At 39.3% G+C, this 17,780-nt stretch overlaps 1 protein-coding gene and 1 long non-coding RNA gene across 7 annotated transcripts in view; one reads left to right on the top strand and one right to left on the bottom strand.

Moving 5' to 3' along the window:
- LOC144206011 (uncharacterized) overlaps nucleotides 1–14,466 on the top strand; it is a 142,801-nt gene extending 128,335 nt beyond the window's left edge. For all 5 annotated transcript variants that reach the window (XM_077730674.1, XM_077730675.1, XM_077730673.1 and 2 more), the window contains 9 exons: nucleotides 1,555–1,648; nucleotides 7,348–7,581; nucleotides 9,635–9,726; nucleotides 11,956–12,128; nucleotides 12,300–12,385; nucleotides 13,730–13,799; nucleotides 13,991–14,066; nucleotides 14,132–14,219; nucleotides 14,298–14,466. In XM_077730674.1, coding sequence (XP_077586800.1) covers nucleotides 7,543–7,581; nucleotides 9,635–9,726; nucleotides 11,956–12,128; nucleotides 12,300–12,385; nucleotides 13,730–13,799; nucleotides 13,991–14,066; nucleotides 14,132–14,201 — 606 coding nt within the window. In that variant the 5' untranslated portion in view covers nucleotides 1,555–1,648; nucleotides 7,348–7,542 and the 3' untranslated portion in view covers nucleotides 14,202–14,219; nucleotides 14,298–14,466. The remainder of the gene's footprint in view (nucleotides 1–1,554; nucleotides 1,649–7,347; nucleotides 7,582–9,634; nucleotides 9,727–11,955; nucleotides 12,129–12,299; nucleotides 12,386–13,729; nucleotides 13,800–13,990; nucleotides 14,067–14,131; nucleotides 14,220–14,297) is intronic.
- A 1,037-nt stretch (nucleotides 14,467–15,503) lies between these two features.
- On the bottom strand, nucleotides 15,504–17,189 carry LOC144206014 (uncharacterized). Of its 2 annotated transcripts, none has more exons than XR_013328268.1 (3): nucleotides 16,991–17,189; nucleotides 15,681–15,750; nucleotides 15,504–15,596 (listed from the first exon to the last, which is right to left on the bottom strand). It is a non-coding gene; the product is annotated as an uncharacterized LOC144206014 (long non-coding RNA). The 2 variants fall into 2 exon arrangements; XR_013328267.1 differs by lacking the exon at nucleotides 16,991–17,189 and adding an exon at nucleotides 16,682–16,984.
- Nucleotides 17,190–17,780: the final 591 nt, after the last annotated feature.

The raw sequence follows: 17,780 nt of genomic DNA, 5'->3' as shown, positions 1-17,780 counted from the left end.
GACTCGCTCCTGCATGCTTCCGTATGCATGGCAGAGTTTTGCGGGCTGCCAAAATCTGAGCCAAACCGTGGCTAGGAGCCCCCTGTGATTTCCAGACATTCACAGTAACATTCTGATGCACGTGGGAAAACGTTCACCAGCATGGGCCAAGTCACATCATGAAGGTTAACTTGCACGGGAGTGAAAGAATGATTGTGTCCGACGAACCCACACCAAACATTGACAAAAGGTGCCTTGAAGACAGTGGTACAGTGATGATGGGAAACAAAGATGTACAAAACTTCTGTAAGTCTTTTGTTTTCATCCCAAATTTTAAGTCCTCCGCAAAGTGCCCGTAGTTGGCTGGGATAGGTGAGGATAAGCGGTTCAGAAGTTAATAAATGCTCAAAAAACACAGATGGTTGAGAGCTAAAAAGGCCACAATTCATTGTATTGTTTATGTACTGTATTTTATAATTGCAATTTGAAATTCCCAAATGTCTCTCACATTTTAAAGATGTTAGAAATCAGTTGTGTTCCTGTTTTACCACATTGCCACACTATTTACCCGACATGCCTTTACACCTCAGTTTCCTGAATGTTCTTATACATTTAGTTTTTACGAGATTAAATACATGCACATTGTTTACTCTGGCGGTTATGAAACAAAAAGCATACAGTTCAGCAGAGGATGTACTGTATAACGTTAGTAAAGGATCCATTGCAAATGTTTCAACAGGAAATAACTAATTTCCCAAAGTATGATTGTTGCATTATCTTCCAACACCCAGGTGGAATTGGGAAGAAAAAGTAAAGAGAAAAGTCTGGATTGCGAAGCAATGTGCATTCATTGTACAAAAGTTGGATTACATGAGAAAAGGCTAGGGACTTATAGACATCTGAATATATAAAAAAAAAAAAAAAAGAAAAGGAATAAATCTCCCATTCTTCTCATGTCTATCAGCCTGGAACACCTTGAGTTGAGAGCTCAATTACAATGTTCCACATTAATACATGTGTGAGTGCATTATTAGTGAGTGTGTGTTTGTGGTGGAAGATATTTTCCTATCAAAGCACTGCTGCTTTCTCATTGTTCAGTGGCTGCTGTTTGCCATTGCACGATTAGCAGCGTTATCTATAGCAAACCCAGTCAGCCAGCCAGCCGGGCCTTACACCATTGTATTTCCGTCAGAGGTGAGTGCCCTCAAGCGCTGTCTCCCTCGCCAACCCACATGAATTCCACCCACCTGAGTGTTGGAAAAAGCTTGGCTTGGCCCAAGTGGGACGTGCTGGCATTTGGGCAGTTCCCACTAAGAGAGGAAAATGGTTACATAGAAGGGCTGGAAAAAGCTTTTAGCTATAATCCCATTTGATGGGTGTGGAGTGATGAGTGAGTGAAAATGTAGTTTTTCTTGGAGAAGCATCTTCATGTGCCCTATGCATCAGGCTCCATCTGGTCACTCTCCATTTGAAAGAAAATGTGGTTCTGATGCAGTCCCTCTTGGGCCTTAGAAATATTGGTTCTTTTTTGTACAGAGCATCCCTTAACAATAAAATGTCTGTTTTGTTTTCCAGGAGTTCCAAAACCAATTGAGTTAAAACAAGATATGCAAAGCCACTCCAACTTTTCCATTCCACTCATCCCTTTCGGTGTAGCGGGCTTTTCAGGGTAAGTGGTGGAAATTGATGCTTGTCTGCACACTTTTTTTCAGATCAATACAAACAATTTGATAGGCAGGTACCTAGACAGGCTATCAAAATGTAAGTGACTGCTGCTGTCAACAATAGTAAAGAATACCTGCGGTTGGACACTTCAATATATTGTTGTAGAAAGAAAGGTGACAGAAGACTGAAAACAGGTTCTTAAATCAGCACACGGAACATCACAGAGAAACTAAAACAATTGGCAAAACTATTGGTAATAACATTCAAGTAGGCTTCTTTGCAAGATTTGTGTTGAATTTCAAAAAATGGAATGCGACAAATAAAACAGCTTGCTGTCAAATGAATAGAATCAATCACAAAATTTGAACTACTGATGTAACAATTGTGTTTTGCACTCAAAACAGCATATTGTGATGCAGATGTTTAATGGATGCATGATCATAACAGTGAAGTTGAAGTCTACGTTGTAAATGTTATATAAGCACAATTAGTGACAAGACTGAGGGACTCAAAATTTTCTTTCTTCCAATCTTCATTGCATTCTCTCCTAACCTGTGTGGCCTCTTCATTGATGGACCCATGCATTCATTGCCCCTTCCCGTCCTACCCTGATCTTTCCCACCCTCAACCCCCATTCCATATAATGGACTCAGCTGCAGCCTTTGTGATATAATAGCTAGTTTACCTGGCAGAATGACATTTCACAGGCTCAGAGCCACCATAGAGCTAATTGTTCAAGAGCGGAAGGGTGGGTCTGTGTGTAGGTGTATGCGTGTGTTTGTGTGTATGTACTACGCATTCATGCAGCTGATAACAGAAGAGTGGCCGCTCAGTTTGTACCGTGTAGGCCAACGGAGATTTAGGAGTGACATTTATCTCCATGCTGAGCCTCTCATGACCTACTGTACTCCCTGCACTCAATGACTCAAAGTTTCTCTATTTTATGTTATTTTCTATATTATTTCTTTTTATACACATATTCATGAGTCCTCAAAACAGTCAAGTTGCAAAAGAAAGATATGATTTTAAGTTAAGCGACTGAAACACTATTTAGGAAATACAGCTACTATAAGAGGCACGCACAGAAGGGCCCATCGTCAGTAAATATATATATATATATTCATTCATGTATTTTTCATTCTGCTTATCCTCACAAGTTTCACAGGGGATGGGGAGGGTGCTGTAGCCTATCCTAACTGACTATAAGCATCAGGTATAATTGGTAATAGCAAATATCAGGGCACAAGGAGACAAACATATATTCATTGTCCTGATTTACATTCCGGATTGCCGCCACCAGTAAAATTTTGGTTCATTAATTTCCACCATTTCCTGCTTGAAGAATGGCCGCACCTGAATTTCTGACTCTAAAAATCTATCGGATTGTTGTTGAAATGCAAGGAATGACTAAGATAATGTTTCCCATGTTAACTTATCATAGTCAAAACAGTCACTGGCTCTCACACACATATATACACACACACACACACACTCATGTATGTTGACAGGCTTCGGAGGAGGTCTGTCCGCCTGCCTCTGTGGCGAACAGACTGCGTCAGTGACTCGTCTGCTCTGTTCCCGTCAAAAAACCCACAGGCCCACCCATCCAAGATGGCCTCTCCTCTTCCCACTTAGAGGAATAGATGGAGTGTTTAAGTGTTTTTGTCGAGTCAAATGGCACTAGGCAGATGACTGCATGCCATTACCATAATTTAGCTGGATGCAGGCTGTTGCCGTGTATCATCAGCAAGTCTGTTTCCTGCCCAATTGATCTTCCCCAAAACATATAGGCAGGTGTACCTCCTTACCATTTAACCGAAAGTTAGCCTTGCTCCCTCTACCGTGCTAATAGCTGTAAGATGCTGTGTGGCACTCTCCTCCCAGTTTGTCCGTCTGTCCATCCCACCTGTCTCACTCTGTCAGCGCTTTCAGCCACTGCCCGCAAAGATCTGTCGGGCAGATGGGGGGGCCGGCTTTTTCATGTCACTTGAGGGACACCCAGTCAACACAATCTGTGGCCCACAATGCAGAGTGTTTGTACCATGTCAAGCCCAAATGGAGAATGGATGTGGTGCAATGGATGGCTCAGATTCTCTGAAGAATCCTTCTCTATCCGTCCAGCCTACGCCTACCTTCTGCCATGCTCCTGTAGATAAACTCTGCATCTTTTATTTATCCCTTGAAGTAAGGCTGGACCCTGACGAGAGCAGAGGCTTTGCACACACTTACACACACACACATGCACCGGCACACAAATGGGCCTCCTTCTGTTACTGAAAAGTCGGCAATTATGAAGAGAGAGGGGAGGGACAGTTGGGATTTGCATATGTCATTGAGAGAAGAAACTACATCTCCCACAAGGCCTGACGGTGGAAATGAACCAGCTGTCCATGGTTTGTAGATCAGATACCATCCTCTTGATTACGAAATCACACAATAACAAGGACCAAGAAGTTGTGGGCTTTGCCGGTTGGTACTCCTTTGTTGTTCCCTGGAACAGAAGTTATTTTGCTTCGGCTGCCTCGGAGCTCTTCGCAATGTGTGCCAATGTTTGCTGCACTGTGCTCCACTTGTTCTCCTTTACCACACAGCCAATCACAAGTCTGTGGCCCTGCCCCTCCAAAGCTGTCATGATCTCCCGCCTTTTGTTTAATTTACATTTGGAAGCACAACCCATCAATTCCCCCCCTTCTTCCTGCTGCCCCATGCCAACAGCACCACCGTGCCCCACCACACCAACTGGTGTCATCAAAAATGCAGAGTTCAATCCAATTAGTGACATTTGGTCATTTATAAAACTTTTTTTCCCTGCCAGAGTACAACTTCTGTCAAGTATGAGATAGAACTAGATGGAAACTTTTCATCACCATTAGAGATGGGATTTTTCGACATTTATTCATGACAAAAGTCTGTTTCAACATCATTAGCGGTAGTTCTGTGAGGGAGATCAATAGCACCGCCAAGATGGGCCTATTAATAAAAGTGCATGAAAAAGTTGTGGAATGCTAAATTCTGTTTTTCTGACCAAGCATGGTGAGCAGCAGTTTTTGGCAATTAGGAACTTGCACTCTGAGAAGAATGAGCCAGGATATGTAAACAACTCACTTTGATTCCGGAGCAATCAATTTAGAAATGTACCCAACTCTACCAATCGTATTCATGCAAGAAGACAGTGGGGTGAAAAAAAGCCCCCAGTCAACATTTTCAAACAGATTTGCATCTAATTTAATATTGTTGTCTTTTACTTGTTCCCATGTATGAATATAAAGTAGTCTTTTAAAAATGAAATCAATTTAATGAACCCCAAAATGTTTTGGAAAACAATGCTCAACCTCTTATCATCGCCAATGGCAGAGTATTACACCAAATTCTATTTAATAATACACAAAAGTACCTCTTTATTATTGGAAAGACAAAACAAAAGAAGTGGATTGTGTTTTGCGCATGTGTTTGTGCACAGTACGTGGGAGTATTTGAGCTGATTTAAAGGTTTTACTTTTGTCACGAGAGACATCTGTCTCACTGATTAAAAAGAGCTCGCAGTACGGAAGCAAACATCTGTAGGGACAAAAATAAATAATGTGATAAAGCGACGACATGATTAGGGCTTAATTACACAAATATGGCTGTTCTTCAGCGAGAGCGTATGTGTGCGTGCATGTGCTTGTGTGTGTATGTCTATAATGCTTAAGCCTGTGAATATCTGTTTGCGGGGGGGGAAAAAACACTCAAAACCTAAGCAACTTTTGAATATAAATAAAACCAGATTGTTTTCTGTTTTTTTTCTTTGCATCCAAGAAAATGTTTTAATTTGAATGCCATCAATAGTTTACTTGATATCACAGTGACTATGAAACAAAAGAGTACTGTAATGGTATGTCATTAGTTGGTGTTCTGATTGTATTGCATTCACAAGGGATATTAGTCTTTTGAGTATATATTTTTTGGATGATAGCTGACTTCCGTGCAGGCAAGCGTGGGGTCGATTTACACTTGGTGGTGATATAATTGTAAGTGCGGATGGTTGTCTATCCCTCTTTGTGTTGTACAGTTGACTGGTGACCAATCTAGGGTGTAGTCACTTGGTGGCGTAGTGGTTAACTCACCTGTCTCTCCTCTGGGAGACCTGGGTTCAATTCCCGGTTGGGACACTTTTTCACTTTGTTGTTTCTGTGGACTTCTTCTCAAGAAACTCAAATGATGACAAAGGAAATGTAGTTACTTGGTGGTATAGTGGTTAACTCACCTGTCTCTCGTCTGGGAGAGCTGGGTTCAATTCCCGGTTTGAATGCTTTTTCACTTAGTTGTTTCTGTGGACTTCTTGACAAGACACTCAAATGATTACTAAGGAAAGTGTATCTGCTTGGTGGTGCAGGGGCTAGTGCACTGGACTCCCATCTGGGAGACCTGTGTTCGATTCCCGCTGCTGTTGTTTGGCTGATCACTACACCATGTAGTCTGGAAAATGGAACAAGAAAAAAAAAAAGAAACCCAAACCCTATCTTTTAAAGAACAATGCAAGGCATGGCTTTAAGGTCTTTAGCAAACTTGACTTTCTTGATTGCCTGTGTTGTTGATGAGTTTATGCTTAACAATTTAATGAGTGAGTAGCACAACATGAAGCAGTACAGCTGAGGAGTGAGGTGGTAAAAAGCTGACAACGTTAATGTGAAAGCAAACAGAGTGGAGCCTGGCAGTGACTCAAATTTTGCACCTGCACCTAATAAAAAAAAGGGAAAAAATACTCTGGTGCCTTACCTCTATTTTTGTTTCCTTCATTTTTCTCCTCCTGGTTTGCTTGCCATGTGTTAGGGCTCCTTGTTGTCGTTTCCAGAGATTTTTCTCTCTTCTGCGGTTTTTGTATGATGATTATGGCCACATTTTAGGAAAGGATGAGGAAGATGAAGATATAGAAGATCTGGCCCAAAAGTAGTCACACTGGCTAATGTAGGCCTACCCTAACTCACACCCAGTTAGTAAACTACATTAAGAGGAGGGGATGTATTAATTTGCTCTGCTTTTGGCCTCCCAATATCTCTCCATGGCTGTCTACAGCTTGGTGAAAACAGTTGTGTGCTAGAATTCCACCACCAGCCAGCCAAAGACCATCAATCATAGCTCTTCTTTGAATAGATGTGAGAAACTTTGCAGGTCTGACTTTGAACGCATTTTGACCACAAGCTTTATTCTATTGGTTGGAAGTAGTGTTGTGTATTAAAATGTATCAAACCAGAAAGTAGAAAGAAGCGGAAATTCAGGACAAGCTTCTCCTTGGGATTTACATATTATACAACCCAACACATTCATTATGACACTGGAACATTTTTTTTTTTAATTCTAAGGCAAAATACTATTTTACATCATGTACCATTACTTTACTTTTGAAAAACAATTTTGAAGTTATAAGGGTTCGAAACTCTGACTTTGACGTATAGTCTTGAAAAAAGCAACTTTCTAATATTTAAAGTTAGAAAAACAAATACAACCCGGTAATAAAATGATACATCATTCGACAATGTTTCAACTGATGGCATTATGACAAATATTACAAACTATTTTCAGTCTATAGTTTATGTTTGTTTAGATTTATAAATAAAAATGCATTCACTGCCACAGTGCACTCTTTTCTGTGATATTATCGTTGGCCTTTTCACAAAACTGACATTCCCTTGAGCACCATGTGTCCTTATGTTCTCATTGCAGTGTGGGAGCAAGTGAAAGACCCATTGGTATTTGAATTTGCTGCTGGAGCTGGTGACTTTCAGACATTCCCCGCTTTTCTCATGAAGGCATATGAATGTTGGTCAGCACCACAGATGAGTTGTGGGAAAACAAGCAGCTGGAGGAGAAGAAAAAGAACCATAAGGATGGACGACTTGCCAAATTTCATCATCTATTATGGATTGCTCGACATGCATACTCTACTACAAAGCTGGGGTATGTCTCTCACTCATACAATCGCAAAAAAATGTGGATGCTCACATGCACAACTCCACGCATTTACTCTTCATTTACAGCATTCAAAGGTTAACATTTCGAAACCCAAATGCTAGTATTGAAAATAGCAAGTGTGTTAGCTACATATTTCTTCTCACAAATCATTAGCAAATTGTTTTTGGTAACTTAAGTCAAAATGGAGGTAAGGTGAAAAATTGCTACATCACTCTACAGTATAATGTGTCTACTATAATATATACAGGCGGCCTGGCAGACAAGTGGTTAGAACACAGGGACAATTAACTTTACTTTACACTAAACAATTGCCTTCTAAGGAAAGAAAGGGAGTCAAAGTCAGCAAGTCAGCAAGGTAAGCCTGAACTGACAAATAAAAAGGGTTTAAATAAGGACAGGAAGAGAATCTTGATTGGAGGAGGAATGATGGGGAGGTAATCACTGCTGTGTTGGCCTGGGCGGGGCTTTGTCACATAGGTGGAGCCACAGCTCCATTTACCTGTAAAGAAACCACACCCCCCCTACATAGTGTGTGCCCAGGCTTCCAGCCGTAACAATATAAATGAATTAAAACAAAATATATGAGCACAGTTCAAATTTGGCAATCAAAATAGTGAACTGCATGGACCCAAGTATGATTTAAAAAAAAAAACAAGGCAAAGTAATCAGTATTTAAACCTAAAAAGAAATTGCACTTAACAGCACTTACTTCACAGTATATTTTGTTGGGGAGACCATATATTTGCGGGTGTCTCTAGAAAGTGTATTCCCTTCATGGGGAAGCAGTGGCCACATGGCAGCTGGTGCACTAAGCACCCACCGTAGACTTTTATGTTCCCGCTATTGCCGGGTTCGGCGCCTAATGTGCAGTGCTGAAATTGGTTAATACGGTAAACGCTGGGGATGCATTTAGACTCAAAGTAGCCTAGTAGCTGCGACCATTTTTCAGTACTCAGTTGGGAAAAAAACAGGAATGCTTTATTTTATGCTTTTGCGCTTAATCATTAATCATGTCATTGGTCACCACTGATGGTGACAGACACCCAATCCATTTTGACTCAGAAGGCCTGGCAGCCATAATCAGTTAATGTGGTAAATTACATTGATGATGTTTGAAAAAATAATAATAAAACTGAAAAAAATCTATTAAAAAGGTTAGTCGTTTAAGTTTGCATATTAATTCGGGTTCGAACTCCACACAACTTGTTGTTGCACATGTTTGTATATGTTTTCAGAGGGAATACTTTGGCAGGCTCCATTAGCGCCCAGCGGTAAATTGCCTTGTAAATTACAGTAGTGGGTAATAAAGCCAGATTTGTATATCACCAGGAGTGGAGACTGTGTCTGTCTTGTAAATTTAATTAAACAGCAGGTGCAAAATCAGGTCATATGGCTTTGATGTGCCCCATGTGAGAATGACAAGCAGACAAAGATCCTAATACGGGCCCCATTTCCATATTTTTGCATGCAGCGGGCGGCTTGTGCGGAGGTAGGGGGAGCCTTGTCTATCACCGTGTTCTCTATTATGTTTCCTGTGATTCAAAGAGGATTCAAATTAGCTGTCACCTTTAATTTTAATAGACCTACAGAAAAATAAACGGTTAGTTCCTGGAAAGAAAAAAAAGTGCATCAATGCAGCCCATTTGTCTTACCTGGGGCAGAACAACACACTTGCAATGTGACTATTCATTTGTAGATTCTACAGAAACAAATGTTTTGCAATCACAATGAAAAGTGATGAATGGAATGTTCTGTATCAATATTTGTTTTACCTGTCTATGTTCTAGCCCAATCCAAACCATGAACTTGAACACCCTGTTCAAAACCAAATCCAAGAGCAAGAAACACCTAAAAAGCCAAGCCTTCGGTCTTAACCTACACATAGACAGATGAAATATATTTCTCTTAATAGATGATTAATGCTGATAGATACATCTACCCGTTTTGAAGGGCTTTCTGTACACAGTTAGAATGTCTGCCAGGGCCAGGTTTCAATGAAAAACTTGTATTGATCTTCTTGCAAACCTTGTCCTTTTAGTGGCTGTTTCCAGCAGGGATGCCAGGGCGACATTTATTTGAACCTGCGTGGAATGCTTCTCCATGGTCCATCCTTGAACCAACTACTAACAGGTGCATGCATTAACAATGAGAAAAATTAATTTGTCACTCACATTAGAGATGCAAAATTATCTTCCCTCACTCTTTGTGAAAATATTTTTTTCGGTTGACCACGTCAGATAGTAATATCCGGCGATAGTATATGCCGGCGTGACGCTCCCATTGGTACGTTCGGGACTTAGGTCTCTCACCAACGGTTCCCATATTTTACCACACAGGTTCGCGGAGAGCCATATACACCCATTAAAAGAGCCACATATGGCTCCCGAGCCATAGGTTCCCTAACCCTGCTCTAATCAAACCAATACGTAAGTATTGCGCTGTATCCTACCAGCTACTCTAAATACTAACCTGACTCTAAAAGTAGCCCTATAGAGAGTTGTGGTCTTGGTCAAATGTGTGGCTAAATACATTTACATCTGCGATGGAGCACATAAAATCGTCTCGCTGTTAATATAGATATTTGCTTTTGGTGGCTGTGTAATGAAGCCAAAAATATCCTCTTATGGTGGTGCTTGACTTATGACACTGTCAATGTGCTATCATGCCTCCAGAGGGCCCTTTTGCAGTAAATTCCCTCACCCATTCCCCTCCCCGTTTGTCTGTTTGAGCTCACTGCCAAGGCGCGCCTCCGAAACGTGTCAGCGCCATCAGTTGACCTGACGGCAACACCTTGCCTTGTTACTTTTTTTCCTCCTTGTTGTCGAAGAGGAAGTAGTTGATAATTACCACCTAGGATGTAGCCATCTGTCCTGCCCTTTCACGGCCTGTTAAGCAAGCGTTTTAGAAAGTTTGCTGTTTTGACAGAGGGCACCCGAGAAGAGCCAACGGCATCATGTGAAAAAAAAAAAAAAAGAATGAAAGTGAAACATTAAAAGCATGTAAAAAGTAGTCGAAATTCAAAAAGGGGTTGGATGGAAAGCTGTCATTGAAAGAAAGTGTGGGGGGCATCAACTTGTTTCCGGTTGTGCAAGTTTTCATCAAAGCAATCTGTCACTCAGACTTGTCTATTGTCGTTGGCCATGAGGGACACCTGTGTTTCTGCAATAAGGCAGCAGTTATCATCAAGCTGTCGGATATCTGTCACTGTGGCGCTTACTATGTGCAAGCCGTCGCTGTCAAAAGCTGTCAAATTGCACCCAGTCTTTAATGAGAAAACCCCAAGTTGAAACTACATGCACTGAAGCGTACTTGTGTGTGTGTGTTTGAGGGAACAGGTGCATAGCTGGAAGCTGTGGTGCAGCCAGGAATACAGTATGTCATCACTGATGGCAGCCTCTCTAATCAAACTCAGCCAGTCTATGAAAATACATGAGTAAAATGTAAAAGTGGAGGGGAAAATATTATTATTTGAACTTAATAGGGATATATTATTATACATTATACTTTAAGAGTGGACACAACACATTGAGGTAGAATTGGCACATGATCTGGTAATATTGTTGATTAACTATTGTAAATAGGTTATCGGCAGAGGTTGACAGGTATGAAGTATCATTTAAATGTCTAGAACAGGGGTGTCAAACTACCTTTGGTCTGCGGGCCGAACCAGTAAACTCATTGCAAAATCACATAGAACTAACAATAAGGCCACTTTTTTCCCCTTGTATTAGTCACTAATACTAATAATTAGTGCAAAGAATGAGTAAATTATCAAAATGTTTATTAAAAGAATTTTCCTTTTGCATTATGAACAAGATAATAACCTAAGAACATAAATAAATGTCAATTCATGTTGTCTGCACGTACTAAAACACTGCACCCCCAAGCAGATAATACAAGAACTACAAATTTTAAAGAAAATTCATATTTTTTTTATACAATGCAGCTTTCTTCCCCGGGCCGTACCAAACCACCAGACGGGCCAGATCCGGCCCGCGGGCCCTATGTTTGACACCACTGGTCTAGAAGTAAGAAAACAAACAGCAAAGTGCATGGCATCACAATGTTCATAATGTGCAATACTACTGTATTTTAAAGGATTAAAGCCCAACCAAAAAGTATTTACAGCTTCCTCCACAGACGTTAAGATGAATACGATGTATTTTTTAAAGTATGAAACCCGTTTTTACAGCCCGCCCTCGTCCCACCCATTGACTAATGCACGTTATTATGGAAACAATGTATTTTTCTTTTAAGTTTTAAAGTCCAACCGAAAAGCATTTACAGCCCATCCACACAAACATATACTGACTAATGCACGTTATTATGGAAAATAAATATGCGTCCTTTTTTTAATAGGCGTGGCCGATGCCAGAGTTCAAATAGCCGACGTCAAACCCCGAAATGCCTGATGGGGCCCGGAAGCAGGACGGGCGTGCGTGCGTGCGTGCGGTCACTGCAGAGCAGCTCAAAAGTGACGATTTACCGACGAAGTCCTGCCAAACTTCTCACAGAACCATGCTGCACATTTGGTACGTTGTCATTTGGGGATTTCGAACCCTCAGTTCTCGTCTTAGGAGAGATTTTTGACGCGATGTAGCCCCATGTGTATGCAGACAGCAAAATGTTTGCAAACAAATTGGCTGCATTGCGTTACCGATCGCTCCTTGTTTAAAAAGAAATAATTCCATTGTGTGTTTCAGTCACTCCGCAAGCAAGGACTGCTGGGAAACATCAAGAATGTGGCCAAAACGACCAGAAAGTAGCAGGTTGTCGACGCCATAACAAAGTGAGTGATTTTTATATAGTTCCGATTCTCTCTATCCGTTTAATATTTAAACGCCAGCGTTCAGTGTTCAGGGCTTTGCGCAATTGGCTCGATTTGCATCATGATGCATTCAATTTGATTTAAAATAACAAAAAACTGTGGATAAGTCACCCACGCAAATGTCATTAGTGGATGTGTCTGGAATAAACAGTAATCCCCCGATTATCGCGGTTAATGTAGACCAGACATGGCTGTGATAAATGATAAACTGTAAAGTAGGGTCATCCCTATTGAAGTAGATTTAAAATAAATACTGTAGTGGCAAGTGAATGAGTAGCTTCTGCTTGTGAGTTCCTATGTGGCTTTTCACATCTTTGTGAACTTACAAAAAAATCTGCCATGTAGTGGAACCGAACATAAATAAATTATAAACTTTAAGCCCCTTAATTTTTTAAAGACCTCAGAAATTGGACCTTTTTCATATTAGTTTTAAATGCAGTTTTGACTCATAATGAGAAAAACAGAAGCTCTTTGTATATTTTATTTTTAAGAATGAATGGATTTGTAATAATTGACTGAAAACTTGAGGCAGAAGTAGGATTTTAATTAACCTTGTAGGCCCCAGTCCAGTGTTTTCAAATTTCCCATCATCAAGATCCTGATATTTTTGTGGAGGATAATGGACAGATCGTTTTTAGTCGCTACCGCAGACTGTCTAATATTGCCTTTTGATGTTTTATAGAAAAAAAGCTGAATGTAGGAGGTAGTTTTGACATTTGGTGCTAGTCTGTACTTTAATCTATTGTGCCTTCACTCCTATCAATCTGAGTTTTTTCATTAAACTGTGTATTGACCCCCCTTTTTTTTTGTTTTCCCAGAATCCACCCAAGGGGGACCAGGTTTCCTGCCTATGTTGAGATTGGTTCTGCCTGAGCCTATCTTGACAGGCAGGAAACCTGGTCCCCCTTGGGTAAAATTATGAAAAACAAAGACTTTCAAGGTCTTTCCTTTTATTTTGAAAAAAAAAAAACCTTGTAGATTTGTTCTGCTTGAGCATGTCTGATTTTTTTTTCAAAATAAAAGGTAAGACATTGTTAATGTTTTTTCATTTTTCACAAATCCACCAGAGGGCACCAGGTTTCCTGCCTATGTTGAGATTGGTTCTGCCTGAGCCTATCTTGACATAGGCAGGAAACCTGGTCCCTCTTGGGTGGAATTATGAAAAACAAAAATTCTTTCAAGGTCTTTCCTTTTATTTTGAAAAAAAAACTTGTAGATTTGTTCTGCTTGAGCATGTCTGATTTTTTTTTCAAAATAAAAGGTAAGACCTTGTTAATGTTTTTTCATTTTTCACAAATCCACCAGAGGGCACCAGGTTTCTGCCTATGTACAGAGGTTCAGGCACCCCCATCTATGAAGTTTTTCAAAATAAAAGGTGAGCCATTCTCAATGTTTTTTATTTAACTCTGGCTACTGACTTGTTTTTTTTCCAGAATCCACCAGGGGGACCCGGTTTCTGCCTATGAGCAGATAGCTTCAGGAGCCCATGAAGTTTTTCAAAATAAATGGTGAGCCTTTCTCAATGTTTTTTTTTTATTGTATTGACCCCCTATTTTTGTTTTCCAGAATTCCACCAGGGGGACCTGGTTTCTGCCTATGAACAGATAGCCTCAGGAGCTCATGAAGTTTTTCAAAATAAAAGGTGAGCCCTTCTCATTTCTTTTTTATTTAACTCTGTGTATGGACCCCTTTTTTTTTGTTTTCCAGAATTCCACCAGGGGGTGGAGAAGATTCGATTTTTTACGATGCTGGAGCACCAACGGGAACCATTCTATGAAGTTTTTCAAAATAAAAGGTGAGCCCTCCTCATTGCTTTTTTAACTAACTGTGTACTAACCCCCCCCTTTTTCATTTTTCGAATCTTTTCCACCAGGGGGTGGAGAAGATTCGATTTTTTACGATGCTGGAGCACCAGCGGGAACCAATCTACAAACTTTTTCAAAATAAAAGCTGTTTCCTGTTTTTCCAGATTTCCTGCTGGTGACTAGAGGAATTACTTCATTTTATTTAAGTTTTTCAAAATAAAAGCTTTGAAATGTAAACATGTGTTGGTCTTTATCTAACAAAAAATGCAAGTCACAATCAAAGTTCAAAAATTTTATTTACAAGTAAACATTTGAACATCAGCATACTTAAGAAAACATTTGTAGATTAACAAAAGCAGGGGGATAAACACTTAGAAAAAAAATGACAAAAAAAGGGGGATAAACACTTAGAAAAAAAATGACAAAAAAAGGGAAATAAACACTTAGAAAAAAAAATGACAAAAAAAGGGGAATAAACACTTAGAAAAAAAAATGACAAAAAAAGGGAAATAAACACTTAGAAAAAAAAATGACAAAAAAAGGGGAATAAACACTTAGAAAAAAAAATGACAAAAAAAGGGGGATAAACACTTAGAAAAAAAATGACAAAAAAAGGGGGATAAACACTTAGAAAAAAAAGGGGGATAAACACTTAGAAAAAAAATGACAAAAAAAGGGGGGATAAACACTTAGAAAAAAAAGAGGAGGATAAACACTTAGAAAAAAAATGACAAAAAAAGGGGGATAAACACTTAGAAAAAAAAATGATGAAAAATGAGGGGGATAAACACTTAGAAAAAAAATAAGACAAAAAAAAGAGGGGGATAAACACTTAGAAAAAAAAATAAGACAAAAAAAAGGGGGATAAATACTTAGAAAATAAAATTGACAAAAAGCAGGGGGAAGACCTAGAAGATGAAAAAAGTGGGGGGACAAATACATATTTTAAAGGGGATAAACACTTAGAAGATAAATCTTTGAAAAAAGCAGGGATGAACACTTAGAAAATAAAATTGATAAAAAGCAGGGGATAAATCTGAGAAAATTGGGTGGGGATAAACACTTGGAAAATAAAATTTAGAAGAGAAAATTGGGTGGAAATAAACACTTGGAAAATAAAATTTAGAAGAAAAAAAAACTGGGGGGGGATTAACACTAATATAATTAGAAGAAAGAAAAACACTTAGAATTCTTGCTCCAACATTAAATGACAACTCTCTTACCTCAAAGATCTAGTCAAAAAGCTGTGGAAATGAATGGCCAGTGAAATGTAATCAAGATTTAGGCTTTTATTGAATTTTCAAAAATACAGACACCATATGATGCAAGAGAGACATCTTCAAGTGGGCATCCAAGATACCTCAGGCCTGCTGCATGCAAGAAAAATAGCAAAAGTTAGAATATATAGAGACTGGAGATTCAACTTTTTTTTTTGTGGGGCTAAGTTTTACCTTGATCAGTCCCTGTCTCCTCTTCTGTAACCCCAAGAGTCATCTAGGCACACAAAGCTGCATCTTGGTGCTAAACAGAGAAAAATTGCACACACAAAAAAGCACAAGTTAGCATATATATGGCCTTGAGATTCAACAGGGAGGCTTAGTTTTTTTTTTTTTTTTTTTTTTTTTTTTTTTAAATGGGAAGTAGTTTTTATCTTGATAAACAGTGAAAACTTGATTTGACCAAGGCATTTGGGGGTTGCCAACCAATTATAGCTTAGAGAAATCTTACAAGAATTTTAATAGACAATCAAGGTAAAGAATAAAAAAAAGTTGGCGAGTCCTATTTCCCCTTTCCCAGACAAGGCGATTCAATATACAGACTGAGGTTAACAGCTAGGACAAGGGTGTCAAACTCGGGTTGGTTTACTGGCCGCAATAAGGTCAACTTGATTTCACGTGAGCTGTACTATTTTTGAAATATTTAGATATTTTTTCCCATTTAAATTAGATTTAAAAAAAAAACTGCATCGACAGCCCTAAATATTCAGTTTTTTTTTTGTAGATCTAAAACAAATGTTTGAGCTTGTTTTTTCTTCATGAGGGAAATATCTTGTAATAATTTGTTTTTCATTTCAAAAGGAAACAATATTTGGGGGGAAATGTTCAATATTAGCATATAAATCAATTTTTAAAATCAATTTATTTTTAGATTTTACAATATGCTTTTTTTAAACTTCAAAACACCAAAAGTAAAAAATGGATTTAAAAAATACAATTATTGATTTAAAAAAGGGGAAGATGAGGTAATAAAATATACATGTATAATCTTCATTTAAATTTGATCCTAACAGAAAGTCAGCACTCATGATTTACTTTCTCAGGTCGCAAAAAATGACACGGTGGGCCAGATTTGGCCCCCGGACCGCTACTTTGACACCACTGAGCTAGGAGAAAGTTGGCTCAAATTTTGTAAAAAAAGAACGATTACAAATCATCCTTGAGTGAACACTTACCGGAAACTGTCGGTTGATGTCTTGCGTTGTTTAATTAAATTTAAAGTCTTGCTACACGACTCAATAACGGAGAGAAAACGGAGAACATGCTTTTTAAGTCAGATCGTGACGCCAACACCAATGCTGACTAGTAACATGTGGCACAAAGCCGGTCGACAAAAGAAGCCCATACTTAAATTGTCGACGGTGTGTTAAACCTGGCATTAAACTAAGAGATTTGTTGGCGTTTTGGACTCAATTAATTGCTAAAAAATCTCCCGATCGCGTGATAAAAACGCATTTAGGCCAGTAAATTACTCGACTCCATACCTTGTTTGGCGTGCTGTCCGCGGGAAATGCTTTCAAAAAGGAAGTAGAAACTGCGCATGCGCTTATTTACCTCACCTGCGTCACCAGTAGGCGTAATCACGCCCATATTATGCGTCACATTGAGACGTAACCACGCCCATATTGTCCCGTCACATTGAAAGTGGAAAAGATGGTCAGTTGCCTACCGCGCTCCTAAGAGGTGGTTTGTCTCCCAACCCGTCTATCTTTAGAAGATGACGAAGAATTGTGTGGTCTTGATGCTATAAAACATCATACCTGTCAACTTGTACGTTTCATACGTATTTTATGTTTTTTTTTATCATTTCAAATCATGTACGCCGTACACCGACTTTTGTACGGGGAAAATAAAATAAAATCGCCAATATTTATGAAAACCCATCTCAACAAGACAGTTTTGGCTAAAATCCAGATAGCCTCGTAGGCTGGTAGCCAACGGCGCTACTGTCATCATCGATCGTTACTATTGTCACGGTATACCAGCAAAATATTATCATCAATCGCATGTATTTTTTAGCGGTGCGTACGGCAATATCAATAAAGGATGACATGCGCATGCCTAGGTATACATATGACTACAATGACTTGCGGGCACACAGCAATCATTAAGCCTGTCGGGAATTTCTAGCTGTCAAGCGAATATACTTCTCTTTTTAATCTTCACTGGACAACTGAATAAAGTTAGACAAGTAAATAGACATGCCATTGAGCTAAACATGTCTGCCCAGCCAGTTATCCTTATATATTTTTTCCATTTTCTTTCATTTATCTT

Source organism: Stigmatopora nigra, chromosome 13 (genome assembly GCF_051989575.1).
Source record: "Stigmatopora nigra isolate UIUO_SnigA chromosome 13, RoL_Snig_1.1, whole genome shotgun sequence".
Classification (NCBI taxonomy): domain Eukaryota; kingdom Metazoa; phylum Chordata; class Actinopteri; order Syngnathiformes; family Syngnathidae; genus Stigmatopora; species Stigmatopora nigra.
The sequence above is the reverse complement of the archived record's forward strand: the minus strand, read 5'-3'. Positions and strand labels throughout refer to the sequence as shown.